This window comes from Pempheris klunzingeri, chromosome 21, assembly GCF_042242105.1.
Source record: "Pempheris klunzingeri isolate RE-2024b chromosome 21, fPemKlu1.hap1, whole genome shotgun sequence".
Taxonomy (NCBI): domain Eukaryota; kingdom Metazoa; phylum Chordata; class Actinopteri; order Acropomatiformes; family Pempheridae; genus Pempheris; species Pempheris klunzingeri.
In genome coordinates, this window is record NC_092032.1 from 14929213 (window position 1) to 14946016 (window position 16804).

General features: G+C 41.6%; 3 protein-coding genes across 4 annotated transcripts; 2 read left to right on the forward strand and 1 right to left on the reverse strand.

The window, feature by feature from the left end:
- The first annotated feature begins 795 nt into the window (after positions 1 to 795).
- On the forward strand, positions 796 to 7208 carry LOC139221286 (regulator of G-protein signaling 20-like). Its single transcript, XM_070853225.1, has 5 exons — positions 796 to 813; positions 1887 to 2047; positions 5877 to 5960; positions 6062 to 6296; positions 6906 to 7208. The coding sequence occupies exons 1-5, from the start codon at positions 811 to 813 to the stop codon at positions 7092 to 7094; spliced, it is 672 nt and encodes a 223-aa protein (XP_070709326.1). The 5' UTR covers positions 796 to 810; the 3' UTR covers positions 7095 to 7208.
- A 1136-nt stretch (positions 7209 to 8344) lies between these two features.
- On the reverse strand, positions 8345 to 11517 carry LOC139220963 (acyl-protein thioesterase 1-like). Of its 2 annotated transcripts, none has more exons than XM_070852856.1 (9): positions 11199 to 11517; positions 11010 to 11041; positions 10831 to 10896; positions 10545 to 10592; positions 10389 to 10459; positions 10188 to 10261; positions 9322 to 9423; positions 8853 to 9029; positions 8345 to 8766 (listed from the first exon to the last, which is right to left on the reverse strand). In XM_070852856.1, the coding sequence occupies exons 1-9, from the start codon at positions 11265 to 11267 to the stop codon at positions 8707 to 8709; spliced, it is 699 nt and encodes a 232-aa protein (XP_070708957.1). In that variant the 5' UTR covers positions 11268 to 11517; the 3' UTR covers positions 8345 to 8706. The 2 variants fall into 2 exon arrangements, with proteins under 2 accessions (XP_070708957.1, XP_070708958.1); XM_070852857.1 differs by having other exon boundaries at positions 11496 to 11513.
- A 491-nt stretch (positions 11518 to 12008) lies between these two features.
- Positions 12009 to 14774, forward strand: mrpl15 (mitochondrial ribosomal protein L15). The gene is made up of 5 exons (XM_070853055.1): positions 12009 to 12175; positions 12333 to 12490; positions 13034 to 13199; positions 14106 to 14229; positions 14330 to 14774. The coding sequence occupies exons 1-5, from the start codon at positions 12071 to 12073 to the stop codon at positions 14665 to 14667; spliced, it is 891 nt and encodes a 296-aa protein (XP_070709156.1). The 5' UTR covers positions 12009 to 12070; the 3' UTR covers positions 14668 to 14774.
- The last annotated feature ends 2030 nt before the right edge of the window (positions 14775 to 16804 follow it).

Below are 16804 nucleotides of genomic sequence, written 5' to 3' on the forward strand. Positions count from 1 at the left end.
GGGGCCAAGCTGCCACATACAAACAGCCTTCAAGGCCAAACAGAGACCATGCAGGGTTTGTTATATAATCCAGTTTGATCAATCTCTGTTTTCATAACGCACTGAATCAACTTTTAGTTCTCTTGACTTGCTCTCTGCTCGTCTCCATCATCCTTCGGGTGTGCCAGCAAACACAGGCGTGTTTAAATGGACCTCTACCGCCCTCTGGTGGACGCAGGCGGCACTGCGCCTCCTGGGCGCATCAGGAGAGGTGAATCTGCAGATGCGGGAATTAGGTCTTTCCAGATGTTTGATTGAATTATTCAGAGCTTTGGCGCCCACAACTTATTTCCACCCACGCATGTACCCCACTTTTGCATGAATGCTTTTACAAACTGGCAGCTGGTCAGTTAGGAATCAAGAATTCACCCTGCAATATTTATAAATTTCTACATTTTTTTTTGTTTTGCAGTTTTATGAATGATAAGCGAAGCAGCAACGGGATGGATATGATACATTTCCTCATAATTTACTTAACTAGAATCTCAGTATGAGAAGGTTTATTGATAATACACCAGCAGCAGCTCGTGTAACGGGAAATCTAAATATCATCCGTGCATCTCCGCAGTCCTCCGCCAGCCTCAGTCTGTCCTGAAGGAGCCATTGCTGCAACCAGCAGCGCACATTGTGTTCCGGCTGTTAACGCACGGGCGCAGAAAAATCTTTTCACACTTGCAGGAGACGCATGCGCGCAGAGGAAACCAACTGGTTTGTGTCAAGTCGAGGCAGTCGGATGTGATCGAGCCAAAAATCACCTGTATTCTGGCATTCATGGTGACACAGTGAGTACACGTTTATATTTGACTTCTCAACAGTGTTCTGAAATCATCACCTCCCCTCGTGATTGTGTATCTTTTTTTGGGGGGGTGGGTGGGGGAATAAGGCGGATGAATTTCAGGCTCCAGTGAGGCTGGAGCATCTTTATGTGGACAATCCAGCAGCAAGCAGAAATAAGAGGATTCATCTTCAATTCGTGCATATTGTGCTCAGCACTAAGATTGTAACATCGTTGTTCCAACAAATGTAAACATCCGAGGATCTGCTGCCTTTTTTTTTTTTGCCTTGAATGCAAAAATCATCTGACTGTAAATTATCTGCCTCTCAGATCAAATAATTTCATTATGTTTCTATAAATGGCTGCACGCTGTTTGCTCCAGGCTGCTTGTATTGAATCGACCAGTCGTGCGTGCGCGCGCGCGCGTGTGTGTGTGTGTTGCGTGTGTATCTGTGTGTGTGCGTGTATCCTCTAGTGAATGCGACTGATAGATGCGATTGCTGCGGTCCAAGAGTAACGCCTTGTCGCTATCATTACTGCTCATCCCTCATAGACAGAGGAGGAGGAGGAGGATGGTGAGGAGGAGGAGGAGGAGGAGGAGGAGGAGGAGGGAGGTTGTTGCTCATCACAATTTGGTTTTATTACATCCAGCATGATCCAACATTTGCCTTTGGCTTCCCGGGCTGTTTGCACGGCGATACCTGCACCTAAACGCACCAAACGCCTCCCTTCTGCGTCCAAAACTGTCGATTCTTGAGGGCGCAGTGCGCAGAAGTTGACCTCGCGCGTCACGATCGTGCATTCCGCAAGATGTGTTTTGCTTAAATCCAAATGCTATCACTACCATTTAAAGGATCCAAATTGATCATATTGATTGCTTTATCGATCAGGTTTCGTTCACTCCCCTCTTTCGGGCCTCCTTGGATCTGCACCCTTCCTGTCAGATCTTTAATCTCATCTGATTTCTTGGATCTTGAGATGTTTTTTTTTTTTTTGTTTTTGTGCCTAATGCGGTAATAATCTTCCAGTTTAAAAGCCCCAGCCGCCTCTCACTGTGGTCTTCTCCCCGCAGTCCATGGGCTCAGAGCGGGTGGAGATGCGTAAGAGACAGATGCAGGTTCATCAGGAAGCAGCTGCCAGTGTCCTCCAAGCCCGCCACAGAATGGGAAACACCCCCACCAACGCCTCAAACGCCTGCTGCTTCTGCTGGTGCTGCTGCTGTAGCTGCTCCTGGTAATAATGACACTCCACTGCTTCCCACACAGCAGGGCCGGAGACAGAGATATGTGGTCCAAGGCACAAGGAGGAGGTGGTGGTGGTGGTGGGGGGGGGGGGGGGGCATCCATTATCTGTCTCTTCATCTGTTTATTCTCCATTGGCTGTCATTACTAAATCAGCATCTTTACAAAGCACAAGCACGTCTTCATCTGATTTATGTTATGCAGTTGCTGCACCAGATTCCTGAGCCGGCATCGTGGTGTGAAATAAAACAACAGGAGGCGTTTAAGTCCAGAGAGGAGCTGAAACAATCGCTTAGTTAATGGATTAGTCAATATACAGCAACAATTTGATAACTGATTGGTCTGTTGGTCACTTTTTAAAGCAGCTACATGGAATTTTTACTTTCTGTAGATTTTGGCGGCCCCTGTGGACAGAAGCGGTAGTGTTTCTGTGAATGAGGGCAGCACACGAGCGGCTCTAGCGCTGTAGAAAAGTAGAAACACACATAGGGAATGAAGCGCTGGGTTTGGATAAAGAGCAACGGCATCTCCAACCTCCAGTGAGACTAGCCGGGCCGAGCGATGAGAGCCAGGAGAAATCATTACAGCGGATTCAGACCCAGTGGCAGGCAGTTAGAAGTACAGAGGCAGCCAATAATATCCAGTTTTCCCTCTGATGGTCTCATTTCCTGATGTAGGTCTTCAGTAATAAACTGAGACTGTTTCATAATCAGTGAATGACTCCTCATAGAAGGCAAAAAATGGGAATATTTGCTGCTTTTCATTGTAAATTAAACATCTTTCGGGTTTTGGAGTGTTGGTTCGACAAAACAAGACATTTGAACACGTCAGCTTGGACTGTTTGAGATTATCATCGGTGTTTTTCATGATTTGCTCGAATTATTTTTGACCAAACAATTGATCGATTAACTGAGAAAATAATGTTTAGATTAATCAATAAGGAAAGTAGTCATTCGTTGGAGCCCTGTTTCAGGCTGAGTGACAGTAAAGTCAGTGTTACACTCTATTTAATGTAGTGCAGAATATAAATGAACTGTTCTGGCTGCCTAGAATATGACTGGACTGGAAATTTCTCATAATTTGAATTTATTAAACCTTGAAATAAAAAATAAAACACATGCAAACACAGACAGCACAGCGCACACACACACACACACACACACACACACACACACACACACACACACACACACACACCGAACACTGTGCACTGCAAACACACAGACAGCTCACACACACCCCCAGCCCTCAGCTGCCGCACAAGAAAACAATGACCCAGATAATAAATCAATTACATCAGCATAAAGAGCAATTAGAAGCAGACTGTCCTCAGTTTGTTTGTAGCACAAATAAACTGAAGGCTGTAAGTACGCACAAATGAAAGGTATTAACAGGTTGTTTTAAGATGAGAAAATAAAGATGTCCTAAAGACGTAACAGATCTCAGAAAGAGAGAAAGATTATTTCAGTCGGATGGAGATTCACAAGACTTCTTTGAAAATTCAGGGGACAAAGAAAATACTGATGTTTATAATAAATTGATTAGTTGTCTTGAACATGGGACAATTCTCTTTTCTTCCTGTCCGTGACGGCCAACACATTATGCATAATAATGCCAGTGTGTTAGGGTGTAATCTATGTGGTTCAATCATATAATATGAAATGCACTAACTTTGACTTGTCTTTCCAAAAAAAAGTGAACTGTTGCACAATTTTATTTTATTTTATTATTTTGTTCATTCAAATGTTTCTTTAAAGGATCATACTGTTTGCACTTTAGACACTTAGGATTTCTAAGTGCATTTTTCATCTTTTTTTCTCCATGAATAATATAAATTATATTTTGTAATAAGCTAAATGATTAATTTTGGTTTTTTTTTTGTTATCCAGCTTGATTTTCTGCAGGAATGTTGTAGCCTGTGAGTGCAACTTCACACGTTCACTCACGCTTTGGAAAATGTTGGCTCTAAATGAGATGTTATAAGAGAAGTCTGTGCTGGTATTTTTTTTTATTGAATATGAGTAATAGAGTGCAAAACAACACACAGTGTATTTAAAAATTTGAAATTGGCAGAAATTCAGTCTGCACAGCATTTTTCTTAAAGGCCAGTGGAAAAATCATACGTACCTGTGAGATACTGAATATAATGTGACACAGCAGCATCATTTTATATGATGATGATGTCCCTGTTGGCCTGATTTGGGAACAGCAGCTAAGCAGTGGGTCCGACTTCTTTTCTGCCTCCGTCCTCCGACTCATTCAACAACACCACAGCCCACGCCACCATCCCAGACAAACAGACACACGTTGGAGCTGTGAACCCATGCTGGATCTCATTGGATGGAAGCCTCAGGGGTTTTAATCTGTTTTGGACTCATCAACTTGCGCTTCCTCTGAGAACAGCCTGCCTGTTGTGTGCAGAACATGGCCATGTTAATTCACTCCACTGGGGATGAGTAATACGGTTTGTCTCTACATCTATATCAATTCCATCTCTCACCTGAACCAATTAGTCCACAACCAGCTGCTACTGTACATCAGGTGTTGGTACCATTTTAATTATGCGCAGGCGATCCCCGCAGGATGATGTGGACAGTTGACACACATTAGCATTTACGCAGACGTTCCCAGCGTTCCCCATTAGGTCATCCTGGATCGTCTGTAGGTGTTCTGATGTGGAACAAACAACCTCCAGTGCCTCCAGTACGGTGTAATAGGCCTGCAGAGAGACTGAGCGTGATTAAATGTTAATGTAAATGTGTGGATTAAACAAATGAGATATGTTAATCAATGAACTGATGGCGTGCTGACAAAAGATGCCTTCTTTTGTCACCTTTGGACAGAACCAGGCTATCTGCTCCCCTCTGTTTGCAGCCTTTGTGCTAAGCTAAGCTAACAATCAGTTGGCTCCAGCTCCATACAGTGTTGCATCAAGCTTCTCAATGAAGGAAGCAAATGAACATCTTTCCCAAAATGTCCAACTATTCCTTAAAGTGGAGTCTCACCACTACATTTTGCAGTGATATTTTAAACAATATTGTGCTTCAAACGATCCAGCAAGAGATACTCAACAATCACATAAGGGGTTTAAATGCAGGGTATGCGACTTAATTTAGAAACACTGCTCAATAACTCAAATGGTTTGACAAACAAAGAAAAAAAAACTCCAGCGTCTGTGGTGTTCACAGGCCTGTGATAAGCCCGTCCACTCATTTGTCATGTCATGTCTCGTTTAGTGAGCTAACAGTCCACTCTGAGCTGGGTGAGCATCAGCTACGAGCTAAAGGTGGCGGTGTGTTTGTGCCATTTTGCTTGTGTTCATATGATTGTGGCTTTTAACAGAATAGTTTGTTAGTCCTGAGTCGGCGGTTGTGAAAAGAACGAATGAGAGACCCGGCCGTGGAGCTGAGGTAGCCGTGCTTCTTCATCACTATCGTGGACTCCAGGCAGCAAGCGTTCATGTGTTTTGGAGGAGAGCGTGGGTGGGATATTTTCAGCTGGATACATTGAAACTCTAAGCTACTCTTAGCTGCAGACCCTGCCTTTAATGTACGGTTCTCCACATACTTATGGCCATGTAGTGCTTTATGTAGCAGATTCTGGTCTTTGGCAGGCAGGTGTGATTTCACCTTGTAGCCTACTCCGATATTTTTAGAAATGAGGGCTGATATCAAAGGAGTTATTTTAAATGCTCAGCTTCATTATCCTGGTGGCAAATCAAAACAGTGTGATGGGCTATTTATGGCCCTTTCATCAAAGCAAAACCAGTCTGATTATGTGTGTGTGTGTGTGTGTGTGTGTGTGTGTGTGCTTTCTTCCAGTTTGACTGTTAGGAGTGAGGACGAGACAGTACAGAGATCCACTTTTGAGCGCAGGACAGAAGGAACCACTAACTGTGAAGAAAGGTAATGGTTAAACACTGAGACCCCTCCAAGAACACCCTCTTTCATACAGCGTACTGAGAGAATTAAATAACAATAAACCAATGTGTTGTTTTATCTCCAAGCCCTAAGCCCACCCTGGAGGACGCTCGCTCCTGGTCCATGTCGTTTGAAAAGGTGATGAAAAGTGCAGCGGGTCGCAGCTGCTTCAGGCAATTTCTGCGGACGGAGTTCAGCGAGGAGAACATGATGTTCTGGCTCGCCTGCGAGGAGCTCAAAAAGGAGACCAACAAGACTGTGGTGGAGGAGAAAGTCCGCCAAATATACGAAGACTTCATCTCAATCCTTTCCCCTAAAGAGGTGAGACACAAAGGGAAGATTTGCTCACGAGGACTGTGGGACATTAGAGCCACACGCATAGCGTTCAAAGAAAGTGGAACGATTAGTCGATCGACAGAAAATTAATCGACTAATTAAATTAATCGTTTTAGTCATCTATTTAGGGAAAACTTTCTGGTTTCAGTAGTGGTAGTGGTGGTTTTAGTTATGTATATTGCTCAATTAATATCTTTGGGTTTTTGTACTGTTTTTGGGGGCAAAATAACCTAATTTAAAAAGACGCTATCTCAGGCGAGACAGCGTGACCGCCATTTTCCAGCATTGTGTGACATCTCACAGACTATAATTATGCTTAACTGATCACGAAAATCATAATTTAAGGCTGCAATTACTAGTTATTTTCATGATCAATTGATATGTAGATGACTTTCATGACCAATCAGTGAATTGGTTTTGGCCATACAGTATCGGAAAGTTTGAGAACTTCCCAGAGCACAGGGCATCTTCTTCAGACACAAGAAGGTTGATATCACAGAGCCTTGAGCGGATTAGCTTAGCTTAGCATAAAGGCACAGCGAAAAAAACAGCGCGCAACTCCTCGTAAAACCTAAATCTTTTCATCTTCTGCAGGTCAGTTTGGATTCTCGTGTCCGGGACGTGATAAACCGCAACATGCTGGAGCCGACCTCGCACACGTTCGACGACGCTCAGCAGCAGATCTACACGCTGATGCAGAGAGACTCGTATCCCCGCTACATGAACTCAACCGCGTACGCAGATCTGCTGAAGAGCCTGGAGGAACCCCCCCCTGAGCCATAGACTCGCCACTGCCACACTCTTAGCTTTTCCAAATGGCGCATGCGTCCCACCCGAAGGAGTTTTGTGTTCCTGTTGGAGTCGAGCTATTTAGAGAAAGACAGACAGGAAAATGAACACTAATTAAAACCGTTCTTTATCCAGCTGTAACTGCTGTTTATTTACCCATGATTAGCTTACCAAAACACTTGGAGGAAACAAAAACAAATGCTTGATCCAGCATCAGTTACTTGTTCGAAAACATATCTATATTTTTATATATTCCCTAGCGCTTGACATTGCACTTTTCTACCTTGTCTAATGAGGGAAAGCATGTATCTGTGAGCACTGCATTTGTATTTAGGTATATTGTGAGCCTTAATGCATATCCAGTTCTTGTAGAAACTAGGTTTTATTTAACAGTAACTTAAGAAGAAGGAAAGTGCCTTGGAATAAGATCTTCTACACTAGCACCTTTGATCTAACATGAATGGTGCAACAATGACTTCATATGTTGGTGCTTTCAGCTCTTCTCAAAGATAAAAATTTTTACAACTCAATGAGCTGATACCCGGAAATAGATCTTGTCTGTGTGTTTCAATACTGTGATATTAGTCATATTATATTTAATTTCAACAAAACAGGGAAGAAAACTTAATACGTGACCATGACCACTGATATATTTGTGTATTTAAAAAGGAATTTGTGTGAAATAGCTATTTGAATTCTCACAAATAAAGCACAATCATATGTTGCTTTGGCTGTTGTGTGTCGTTAACATTCACAGTTAATTTGAGAGATGCTTCATGTTTGGATTGCATATTGAGCTGTCTGAATGGTACATTTTAATGTATTTTTTGCATTATGTTTTGCTTGAAAATGCTTAAAGGTTTGTGTAACATTCTACAGACTGAGGCTAAAAAAATTATTCTTTCCATTAGAATTAACTGCTGATTATTTTAAGGTTCATTGTTTAGTCCATAAGATGTCACAAATACTGACAAATGTCCATTAGGTGTTACAAAAGCACAGGTTGATGTTTTGAAGTTGGTTGTTTTGTGCAAGAACAAATCCAAAACCAAAATTATTTGAGTTACAAAAATTTAAATAGAAAAAAATAATAATAATCTGCAAATGCTCAAATTTGAGGAGCTGGAAGCAACAAAGTTTTTCCATTTTGCTTGATAAAATGCCTTAATTAGAGAAGTTACTTTATCGAATAATAAACTTGTTTCAAAACTACTACACAGAAGCTACATTAACAGAAAAGAACATTTAACAACAGGCCATTTATTGTGAGATAGTAGGTATTAAACCATAAAGTATAGCCCTAGTTATTCCATTACATACGTTTCCCTCAGGAAATGGCTCGTCTCGATGGCAAACAGCTTTACAATCAAGCAACTACCGTTACTCTACTGTAACACTGAGGACTGTGTGTGGCTCCAGGTCAGGATGCAGCATTGTTACAGTCATGCCTCTGCCGGGCTAACGTGTAGCCCTAGTCCTGTCTGGCTCTATGAGTAGCAGCGTGGGTTTATTGTCAAGTAAGTCAGTGATTCCTCTAGTCCACCAAGTCCGAGTCAAGCCCACAGGACTCTGATGATGGTGTGCGGCTGTGCGGCAAATCCAGAGTTCACTCATCGCTGATGGGAGGAAGCTGCTTCTCTATGAATCGTTTGATATCCACCATTTCCTGCGTGAATGCAAAATGAGACAAGAATGTATAACAAAGCCAGCAGGTAGAGCTCCAGAATCAAATGTGGCTTTTTCCACACTGACCTCCGGACAGGCGCTGTGAGGTAGACCACGATACGTCTTGAAGGTGACGTTGGCTGGATTGACGAGGCTCTTCATCCTCTCTGCTGTCTGGTGGCCAAATATGTAGGGGACCAGGGGGTCGGAATCCCCGTGGCATTGTAGGACATGCATGTCCTTGTTAGCACTGTTGGCAGAGGCCTGAGAATAGAAGAGATTAGGATTATTCTTATTATCTGATTATGACAGATTATGGCCTGGCTATGGGATATCCCTAAACTAATTCAATTAATGGAATAGTTCACGATATAATTAACATTGGGGGCAATTTATGTATGTTTCTGAGCACTCAAAAGATGTGTGGAACTACATTAAATTGCAACCAACAAACCAGATAATAAATTTTAACTTTCAGGTGAACAAGTCCTGTAAACTTCTGTTTGAATATTTACTTCTAAAAACCTAAAAAGCACAGGGGCAGTTTTTTTTCCACCTGAGGGAAGGACTTGCGGAGAGGAAGCCAGCAGCTCAGAGCGATCACTCCAGCTAGCTTATGCTGAGTCGTCAAAGCCGTGTAGAGAGACAAAGCTCCCCCCTGGAAAAAAAAAACAAACCAACATTTTTGAGAAAAAAAAAAAATCCTTGCCTTATCTCTCTTCTGCTTATAATTAACATAGAGATAAAGCTTCAAGAATCAGCACCGTATCAGCAAAGAATGGAGGTCATTTCAGGCTCCTATTGCATGAAAAAAAACAGACCCTAATTTTATTCTCTATGATTTACATATCTGAAGCTAATTTGAGGTTTATCTATTTATAATTAGTCGCTCACATACAGGCTGTCGATCACTGTACGTTCCTGCAGAGCTGAAACTGCACAAAGTGACTCTGATTTGCTGAATCGCAAATCTCTCAAGTTCTCCTATCGGTTTTGACCTTGTGATCTCTATTGAAAGTTCAGGGGGGTTGTGTGTCTGACTGACTATTTCTTGGCCAGTAACTTCCTGGAGTCTGGTTGCCTGGTAACTGCTCAGAGCCAAGACACAGTGTTGCACATAGCCCATCGTAAAATGTCGAACTACCATTTTTACACTTTGGTTTTTGTAGCTACGTGTTAATTTCTGATCTTTAGAGCTGTTAATGGGTGAATGTTGTTACCTTTTGTGCTTAATATCAACTGAAGGTTTGGCCTACATAGAATTATAGCAGTGATTATACTATTAATCTTATGTATGAATCTGTATTTAGCATTTATATTTTAAGAATTAATTGTGTAATGTATTATTCAAGTACATAGTGTACCTAAACAGTGAATCACAGTAAAAACAGTGTACTCATCTGCGCTACATGCCGCACCTACCTGTGAAAATCCACCCAGGATAATTCGGTGGGAAGGTATTCCATTCTTCACTTCTTGGTCTATCAAAGCTTTAACTGTGGAGAAATTAAGGGGAAACACTTCCAATCAAACCTGACTCGGACAGAAACGAGCTCTTTAATGCAACTCAGACAAAAAAGGGCAGCACATTCTTAACATGAATTTAAAGTTATAGAGACATACTGTTCTCTGACGCTCTTTTAATACCACTCTCATCTTCATTTGCATCTGGGCTCAAGCCATAGATATCAAACCTAAACATGAGAGAAAACATGTGAGGCTCGCTGTGTATAGACTGTACCGTCTGTTGAAATACGTGCACATAACTGTGGCACTTACCAAGAAGGCATGGACATTCTCATGTTCAAAGACACAGGCATGGTGGGACTGTAATCATCGGAGAAAAGCAACATCAGAATTTGGCTCAACTGTGCAAAACAAATTAATGTTGCTGCAACTGTAAACAAGTTTAACAGCAAGTTTGGAGATCTGTACGCACGTATACACAATTAGAGTGGAAGACGAGACATTCAAACCTATTTAGGGCCTTCGAGTTAGTTGCTCTCAGACTTTTACAGCACTTGGAGACACTCTGTGTGGTGTTGTAGCTGCTGTGAATACTTACGCGTGTGGACAGATGTATTTCACATGTGGTATCCTGATGCCTGCGAAACCTTCTGCCCAGCCATGCCTGGCAAAGTGCACACAATTAAACAGGTTCAATACAAGTGTATTGATCTCTTTAAGAAAAAAGACAATAATCATTTTCCATCAAGGGAGAGAACAAAAGCTCTCTCCACGTACCCAGTATCACCAAGCCCATGCAGGAATATCACCTGTAAAAAACAAACACACTTAGCTTACAGAGGCAGGTACAGGCTAGCACTTGGCATAATTTGGCTGCAGTTTTTTTTGCCATCTAGCTAGTTAGTTGGGTAGTAAGTAGACTCTAACTTTAACTAGTCAAGAGTTAGTGTTGCCTGGTTAACTTACCGCTGCAGTGGCTTTGCGGGCAGCAGGCACAATGGCAGGTAAAGGCGCTGACATGTTATTGCCGCACATACAGCGCTGAGGCAGCTGGTATGTAGGGACAAGTTAGCTAACAGTTACTGTTAGCTAATAACGATTTCTCCTAATTGCCAATCTGTGTCGCTCGAGTCTGACTGCCAAACTCCGAACAAATGATGGACAAGTGTCGACCGAAGATGGAGGTCACGGTACCACCGATGAATTTCTTTCTGGAAGTTGAATTTGGAGGAAAATAACACACCGCCGGATCACACTACTCACCACCTGCAATGACACGCTTCGTAGTCCCGCCCCCTGCTGCCATCTGATTGGTTATCACCGGAGGGCCTTTACAGATGAGAAGCAGCGATTGGTCTATTGAAATGTCAATAAGCGGTGCTTTGATAGCAGTTAAATCCTCAACAATGGCACCAAAGCACACCTCGATACCTCAGAACTATTGAGATTATTGTAAAGATTACATATCAATACCAGCACTGAATTACAAAATGACTATTTGATATGATGTATAGATGTAAATATCAGATGATGTAACTTGTTATGTCGTGACCTTTGACACAGATTGTTTCAGGATTTTTATTTATTTTGTTAACTGATTATACTTTAGATAAGTAATTATACATGCTTGTAGTCCTTTGTTTTGCTAATATTTAATGGTATTCCCCGAAAATCCATAAAAATCCGGCCTAAAATGCTTCACAGCTTCACAGTTCCTGCACTGCCGTGCTTTTATTTTGAAACGTCGCCAAGCTGATAAGGAGTCCTTCCGCTCACCTCGGTCACGTGACCTCGATGCCCTTGGTTTCGGCTAACTTTGACATGTGAGCAGCAGAAACATGTCTTTCCCCAAGAAACCCGGCGGCAAAGCGTTAGATGCTTTGCAGAATCTGCCGCGGATAACTTTAGCAAACCTGCGGCCTGAACCAGGAGCCAGACAGCTGGTGAGTTTTAATCTATCGTTAGCAGCTAGCTAACATAGCCTGGGTAGTTAGCCTGTCACGTTAGCCGGTGGAAACAAATGCTAACATTATGTGAGTTGTTTTGATAAGATGATACGTTAGCATGGCAGGAGAGATGCTCAAGTGTCTTTCATTGCAGGAAAAACGGAGGGGCAGAGGGCAGCATGGTGGGAACCGAAGCGGTCGAGGGCACAAAGGAGAGCGGCAGCGAGGAACCCGGCCTCGCCTGGGGTTTGAGGGGGGTCAGACTCCCTTTTATCTGGCGATCCCGAAATACGGCTACAATGAAGGGCACAGGTAAAAGTTTACCTTTGAATCTAATCAGCGTTTGGCGAGTAAAATTAAATTTCTGTTGTTACAAGTCACCCAAACAAGTCACAAATTGTCATTAAAGTGCTATCAGAACATAAAACCTATCATTTTCCTCCTGTTATTGTTATTATTACAAAATAGCTTTCCATGTGAGTGAGCTAAAGTATGATTGTTTGTCTCAATCATGCATCTGGTGGTAATATAACAACACTAAAATATTCATACCATGTAAACATACATATGGCGATGCAGAAGACCACTTTCTCCTTAATACCCCTAATTGTTATTTTTCCTCCAAGTAAAATGAAACAGAAGAGCTGAAGACACATTTTCATTCTGGGATGTTTGAGTGTCACTTGGCCAACATTTTAGACAACTGCTCATAAATGACTGGATATCACTTCACAGCATCCAGCTGTAAATGTACTAACAACATTTGTACTCTAGTTGGTCCACAAATAACAGATGATCTGGCAATAACGAATGACTTTAATTGCTTAATGATAAATATTTTGTGCTCTTCCTCAGTTGCCGTCCTCAGTACCAGCCTCTGTCATTGAAGCGGCTGCAGTATCTGATTGATCTGGGGCGAGTCGACCCGACCCAGCCCATAGACCTGACTCAGCTGGTCAACGCCAGAGGAGTGACAATCCAGCCGCTGAAGAGGGACTATGGTGTCCACCTCGTTGATGAGGTAACTGATCGTGGACTTTTTCACCCCTGGCATTGATTATAAGAAAGTCTGAAAGTTGCACTCAGTGTCAGTGGGATAAGCAAGATTTGGTTTGTATTTTCGCTGAATAGGAAAACATTGTTGTCTTTGTTAAGAAAAATTTGTATTTTTGTGAAATGAGACCATATTATTGCCTGGAAGCTTTAATGTTTTAAACCCACTAGTACTCATTTCTCCTGGCCATTATAAGAGTGTTAGTTTCTTTGTGTTTGATGTTATTTGTTAGAGGAGGCTTCAGCATCACATTTACATATTTGATCAGTTTAATGACCATGTTACTGTAGCAAGTGTAGCTAAAAATACGATGTGGTGTATTTTTGCAAACATACAATATTTTCTATATACAGCTAGAGCTGCCTGTTTGCCTTACAGTAAGTAATCCAGGTTGAATAAGTACGAAACAACAAGAACAAGGTGTAAAAGTGTCTTAACCCTTTAACGTCCTCACCAAGAAAAAAGCAATGAAAAAATGTATTCTTTATATATTTTATTTCTTTGGGGCACTAATCACAAAAATCAATGCTTTTTTATGAACAGACCCCACATTTTTTGAAATATTGGCCTCTACCAAACGGTTGAGATGTCGTAAGTAAAACATGTTTTCAATAAGATATAGTGAGTCAAAATGTGCTCTACCATATGGTTGAGCAGAAGGTTAAAGGGTTAATGTGTCTTTTATTTGCTGAATAATTAAACCAGATATTCAGGATTCAGAGCAGATCAGTTCACTCTTATGCTCTTGGATCATCTTGTGCCAGTAGGTGGCGCCACATCACAATGTTGTCATCCTGCCTTAGATCAAGTTGTTGTTTTTGACCCCTGTTTTTTCACTAGAAGTTCACCTTTCATGTGCTTCCTCTCTTTTAGGGTGCTGACATTTTTGCAGCAAAAATCAACATTGAGGTTCAAAAAGCTTCTGAAGGAGCTATAGCTGCTATTGAGAGGAACGGAGGTGTCATCACTGCGGGTTTCTATGATCCTATAAGTCTTGGTAACTAATGAATCATGAGTCCTATACACTCACCCACATTATTTAAATCGTCTTGTGTATTTTAGGTGATAAGCTTAAGTATATATTCTCTGTGTTGCAGATATTCTCACCAAGCCCGTCCCTTTCTTCATGCGTGGGCAGCCTATTCCAAAGCGAATGTTACCAGGGGAGGATATGGTCCCGTATTACACAGATGCTGAAAACCGGGGTTACTTGGCCAACCCGGAGAAAATCCAGCAGGCCCGGCTAGCCCTGGCGCAGAAGTATGGATATATTTTGCCAGACATTTCAAAGGATGAACTGTATCACATGCTCTCCATGAGGAAGGATGTTCGGCAGATCTTCTTTGGCCTCGCTCCAGGCTGGGTCGTTAACATGTCGGAGAAGAAGATTCTGAAACCCACCGATGAGAAACTTCTGAAATATTACAGTTCATAGGTGTGAGGAGAAGTGAAATAAATGTTTATGTACAGTATGTCATGGCAAAAATGGATGCTGAAAATGTCTAAAAATGTCTTGAACGTTTCCATTTTATATTAAAAAGAAAGTGGAAAAACAGCATTCTGTGTTTTTCAAAAAGAAGTTATGTCATTAAACTTTATCTTAAACTACATTCTCAAATGTGATGGTGTAGTTATGTTTGAGGGAACTGATGTTATAAGTCTAACTTGGTATCTTTAGGTCATGATTCACACCACATTCATGAGTATTTCTTTGCTTTTGAGTGGCTGACGTCTGACGGCCTCGTGTCGAAGCACAACTGGCCCGTGCAGCATGATGGAAGGAACGTGAACTGTAACAGGTGAGGGGGAAATAAGGAAAATAAGATAACTCAAAGAATGAAAACAGGAAACAGATGCCTAGTGATGTGTGTTACTTGTGAAATGGGTTGCCTAGGCCCTAGAAGGGGAGTTGAAATTAGTCATAGGCAGCTGTATCCTGGTGTGGACGTTCAAAAGATCCCTCTCCCCCCTCTTGGAATACAATCACAGGCAAACATACATACAACTTTGCCCAGTTATGCTTTAGAGGCATAAAAATACCATGGAGAAATGTTTATGCTTTTATATACAAGGAAGTCACTGTGACTTGTTTCACACTTTCACCAAGATTTTAAAATGAAAGTGCGCTTGTTCTAATGTAGAACCTCGTTAAGATTTGGAGATATTAAAATCAACACTTTATGGCATTTTAGACTGCCTGTTCCAGCATATAGACTTTTGGCTGGATAATGGTCCTGTTGTATTTGAACTCTCCATTACACTCAGTTTATTTTTTGAAGTCAAAATGGCACACTCACTATAAATAACTTGGTATTTTACGCAGATATTGTCTTAAGGGACGCTGCCATAGAATTTCTGCTGGTATAAAAACACTTTATCAAAGGAAGCATATGTTTGTGTGTGTGTGTGTGTGTGTAAGACTACGAGCATTGTGTTTCTATACAAAGTCCCTGCTGCCATGTAACTTACTGGTAGGAAGGTCTCAACTATGCAGGAATAATAAGAAAAGTGATCAGAAAAAATAATGCACCAAACTGTGGTTTAAGTATCATTGATTTTTTTTTTTTTAAGTCTTTTTTGACTTTCTGAAACTGTATTTTAAAGGTGAATTTCTCACAGTATTTGCAAATTTCCTAATTTGTTACCATAAGAGACAAAGGTCACACTTTGATGACTTTGCTTGTGGCTCCCCGAGTGTTTTCCTGAATCTCAAGTATCCAATAAACTACACAAGTAGTGGATACGTACACAGCCGGCCCTGCCAGGAAAACCAGCCCAAATCCTTACAGCATAATACTTTAAATAAATCACGCCACAGGAAAGAAACAGCACAATCATTGTTTATGGCAGAACCACAGTGCTTATCTTCAAAGCAGCAGATCCTTTTGAATTTGTATCAGGTCTCAGACGAGCAAAACGAGAGAAAAAGAGTGAGCTAACAGTTTGTGGAAAGGCCCAAACATCGACTCTGAGAATGCGTGGCTGCAGAAAGTTTGCATTAAAGAACAGATCAAGTATTTTCTCCATCAATTACAATTAAGAAAACAGTCATCCACTTTGGCTAAAAAGATTTGTCAGTCTGTTTTGGGCGAGCGTTTTATCTCAGGTTTCTGCTCCAAATAATCTAATGTCTGAGTCTAACCAGTTCACACTATTTAATTAAACATTCAAGCACTGCTGCTGGAGCTGACCAGGCCAGATTGTTTTGGTTATCTGCCGCTTTGAATGAGCCGTTTAGGACAGACACAGATATCATGGTGTCTCACAGGTCTCAGTCTAGTTCCATTTAATAATTAGGGCTAATTACAGCTAAATGCAGGCCTCTTTCTCCTCTGTCTGCTCTGCAGAGGAGAGACGTGTGGGTTCTAGATCAAGGTCAGACTCATACATGTGCTGTGGGAGAACACAAAGACAATCTGTGTCCAGAAACATGGATGTGATAAATGTCCTGCGGTGGGAATAAACCACCAACAATCCGAAGCTGTCTTGACCATAAAAGAAGAATTGGAAGACTCCTGAGATAAGAGTCTTATCAGTAGAATACAATTCCTAATTTACAAAGAATAGTGCTG

What these genes read in the sequence shown, in the direction of transcription:
- LOC139220963 (XM_070852856.1), bottom strand. Translation starts at nt 11,267, where the DNA reads ATGTGCGGCAATAACATGTCAGCGCCTTTACCTGCCATTGTGCCTGCT. An exon ending in CCCGCAAAGCCACTGCAGCG is followed by an intron (nt 11,042 to 11,198) that starts GTAAGTTAACCA and finishes TGTTTTTTACAG; the next exon opens with GTGATATTCCTGCATGGGCT. An exon ending in AGAATGTCCATGCCTTCTTG is followed by an intron (nt 10,460 to 10,544) that starts GTAAGTGCCACA and finishes TCTCATGTTTAG; the next exon opens with GTTTGATATCTATGGCTTGA.
- mrpl15 (XM_070853055.1), top strand. Translation starts at nt 12,071, where the DNA reads ATGTCTTTCCCCAAGAAACCCGGCGGCAAAGCGTTAGATGCTTTGCAG. An exon ending in AACCAGGAGCCAGACAGCTG is followed by an intron (nt 12,176 to 12,332) that starts GTGAGTTTTAAT and finishes CTTTCATTGCAG; the next exon opens with GAAAAACGGAGGGGCAGAGG. An exon ending in GTGTCCACCTCGTTGATGAG is followed by an intron (nt 13,200 to 14,105) that starts GTAACTGATCGT and finishes CCTCTCTTTTAG; the next exon opens with GGTGCTGACATTTTTGCAGC.
- LOC139221286 (XM_070853225.1), top strand. An exon ending in TGCTGCTGTAGCTGCTCCTG is followed by an intron (nt 2,048 to 5,876) that starts GTAATAATGACA and finishes GCTTTCTTCCAG; the next exon opens with TTTGACTGTTAGGAGTGAGG. An exon ending in ACCACTAACTGTGAAGAAAG is followed by an intron (nt 5,961 to 6,061) that starts GTAATGGTTAAA and finishes TTTATCTCCAAG; the next exon opens with CCCTAAGCCCACCCTGGAGG.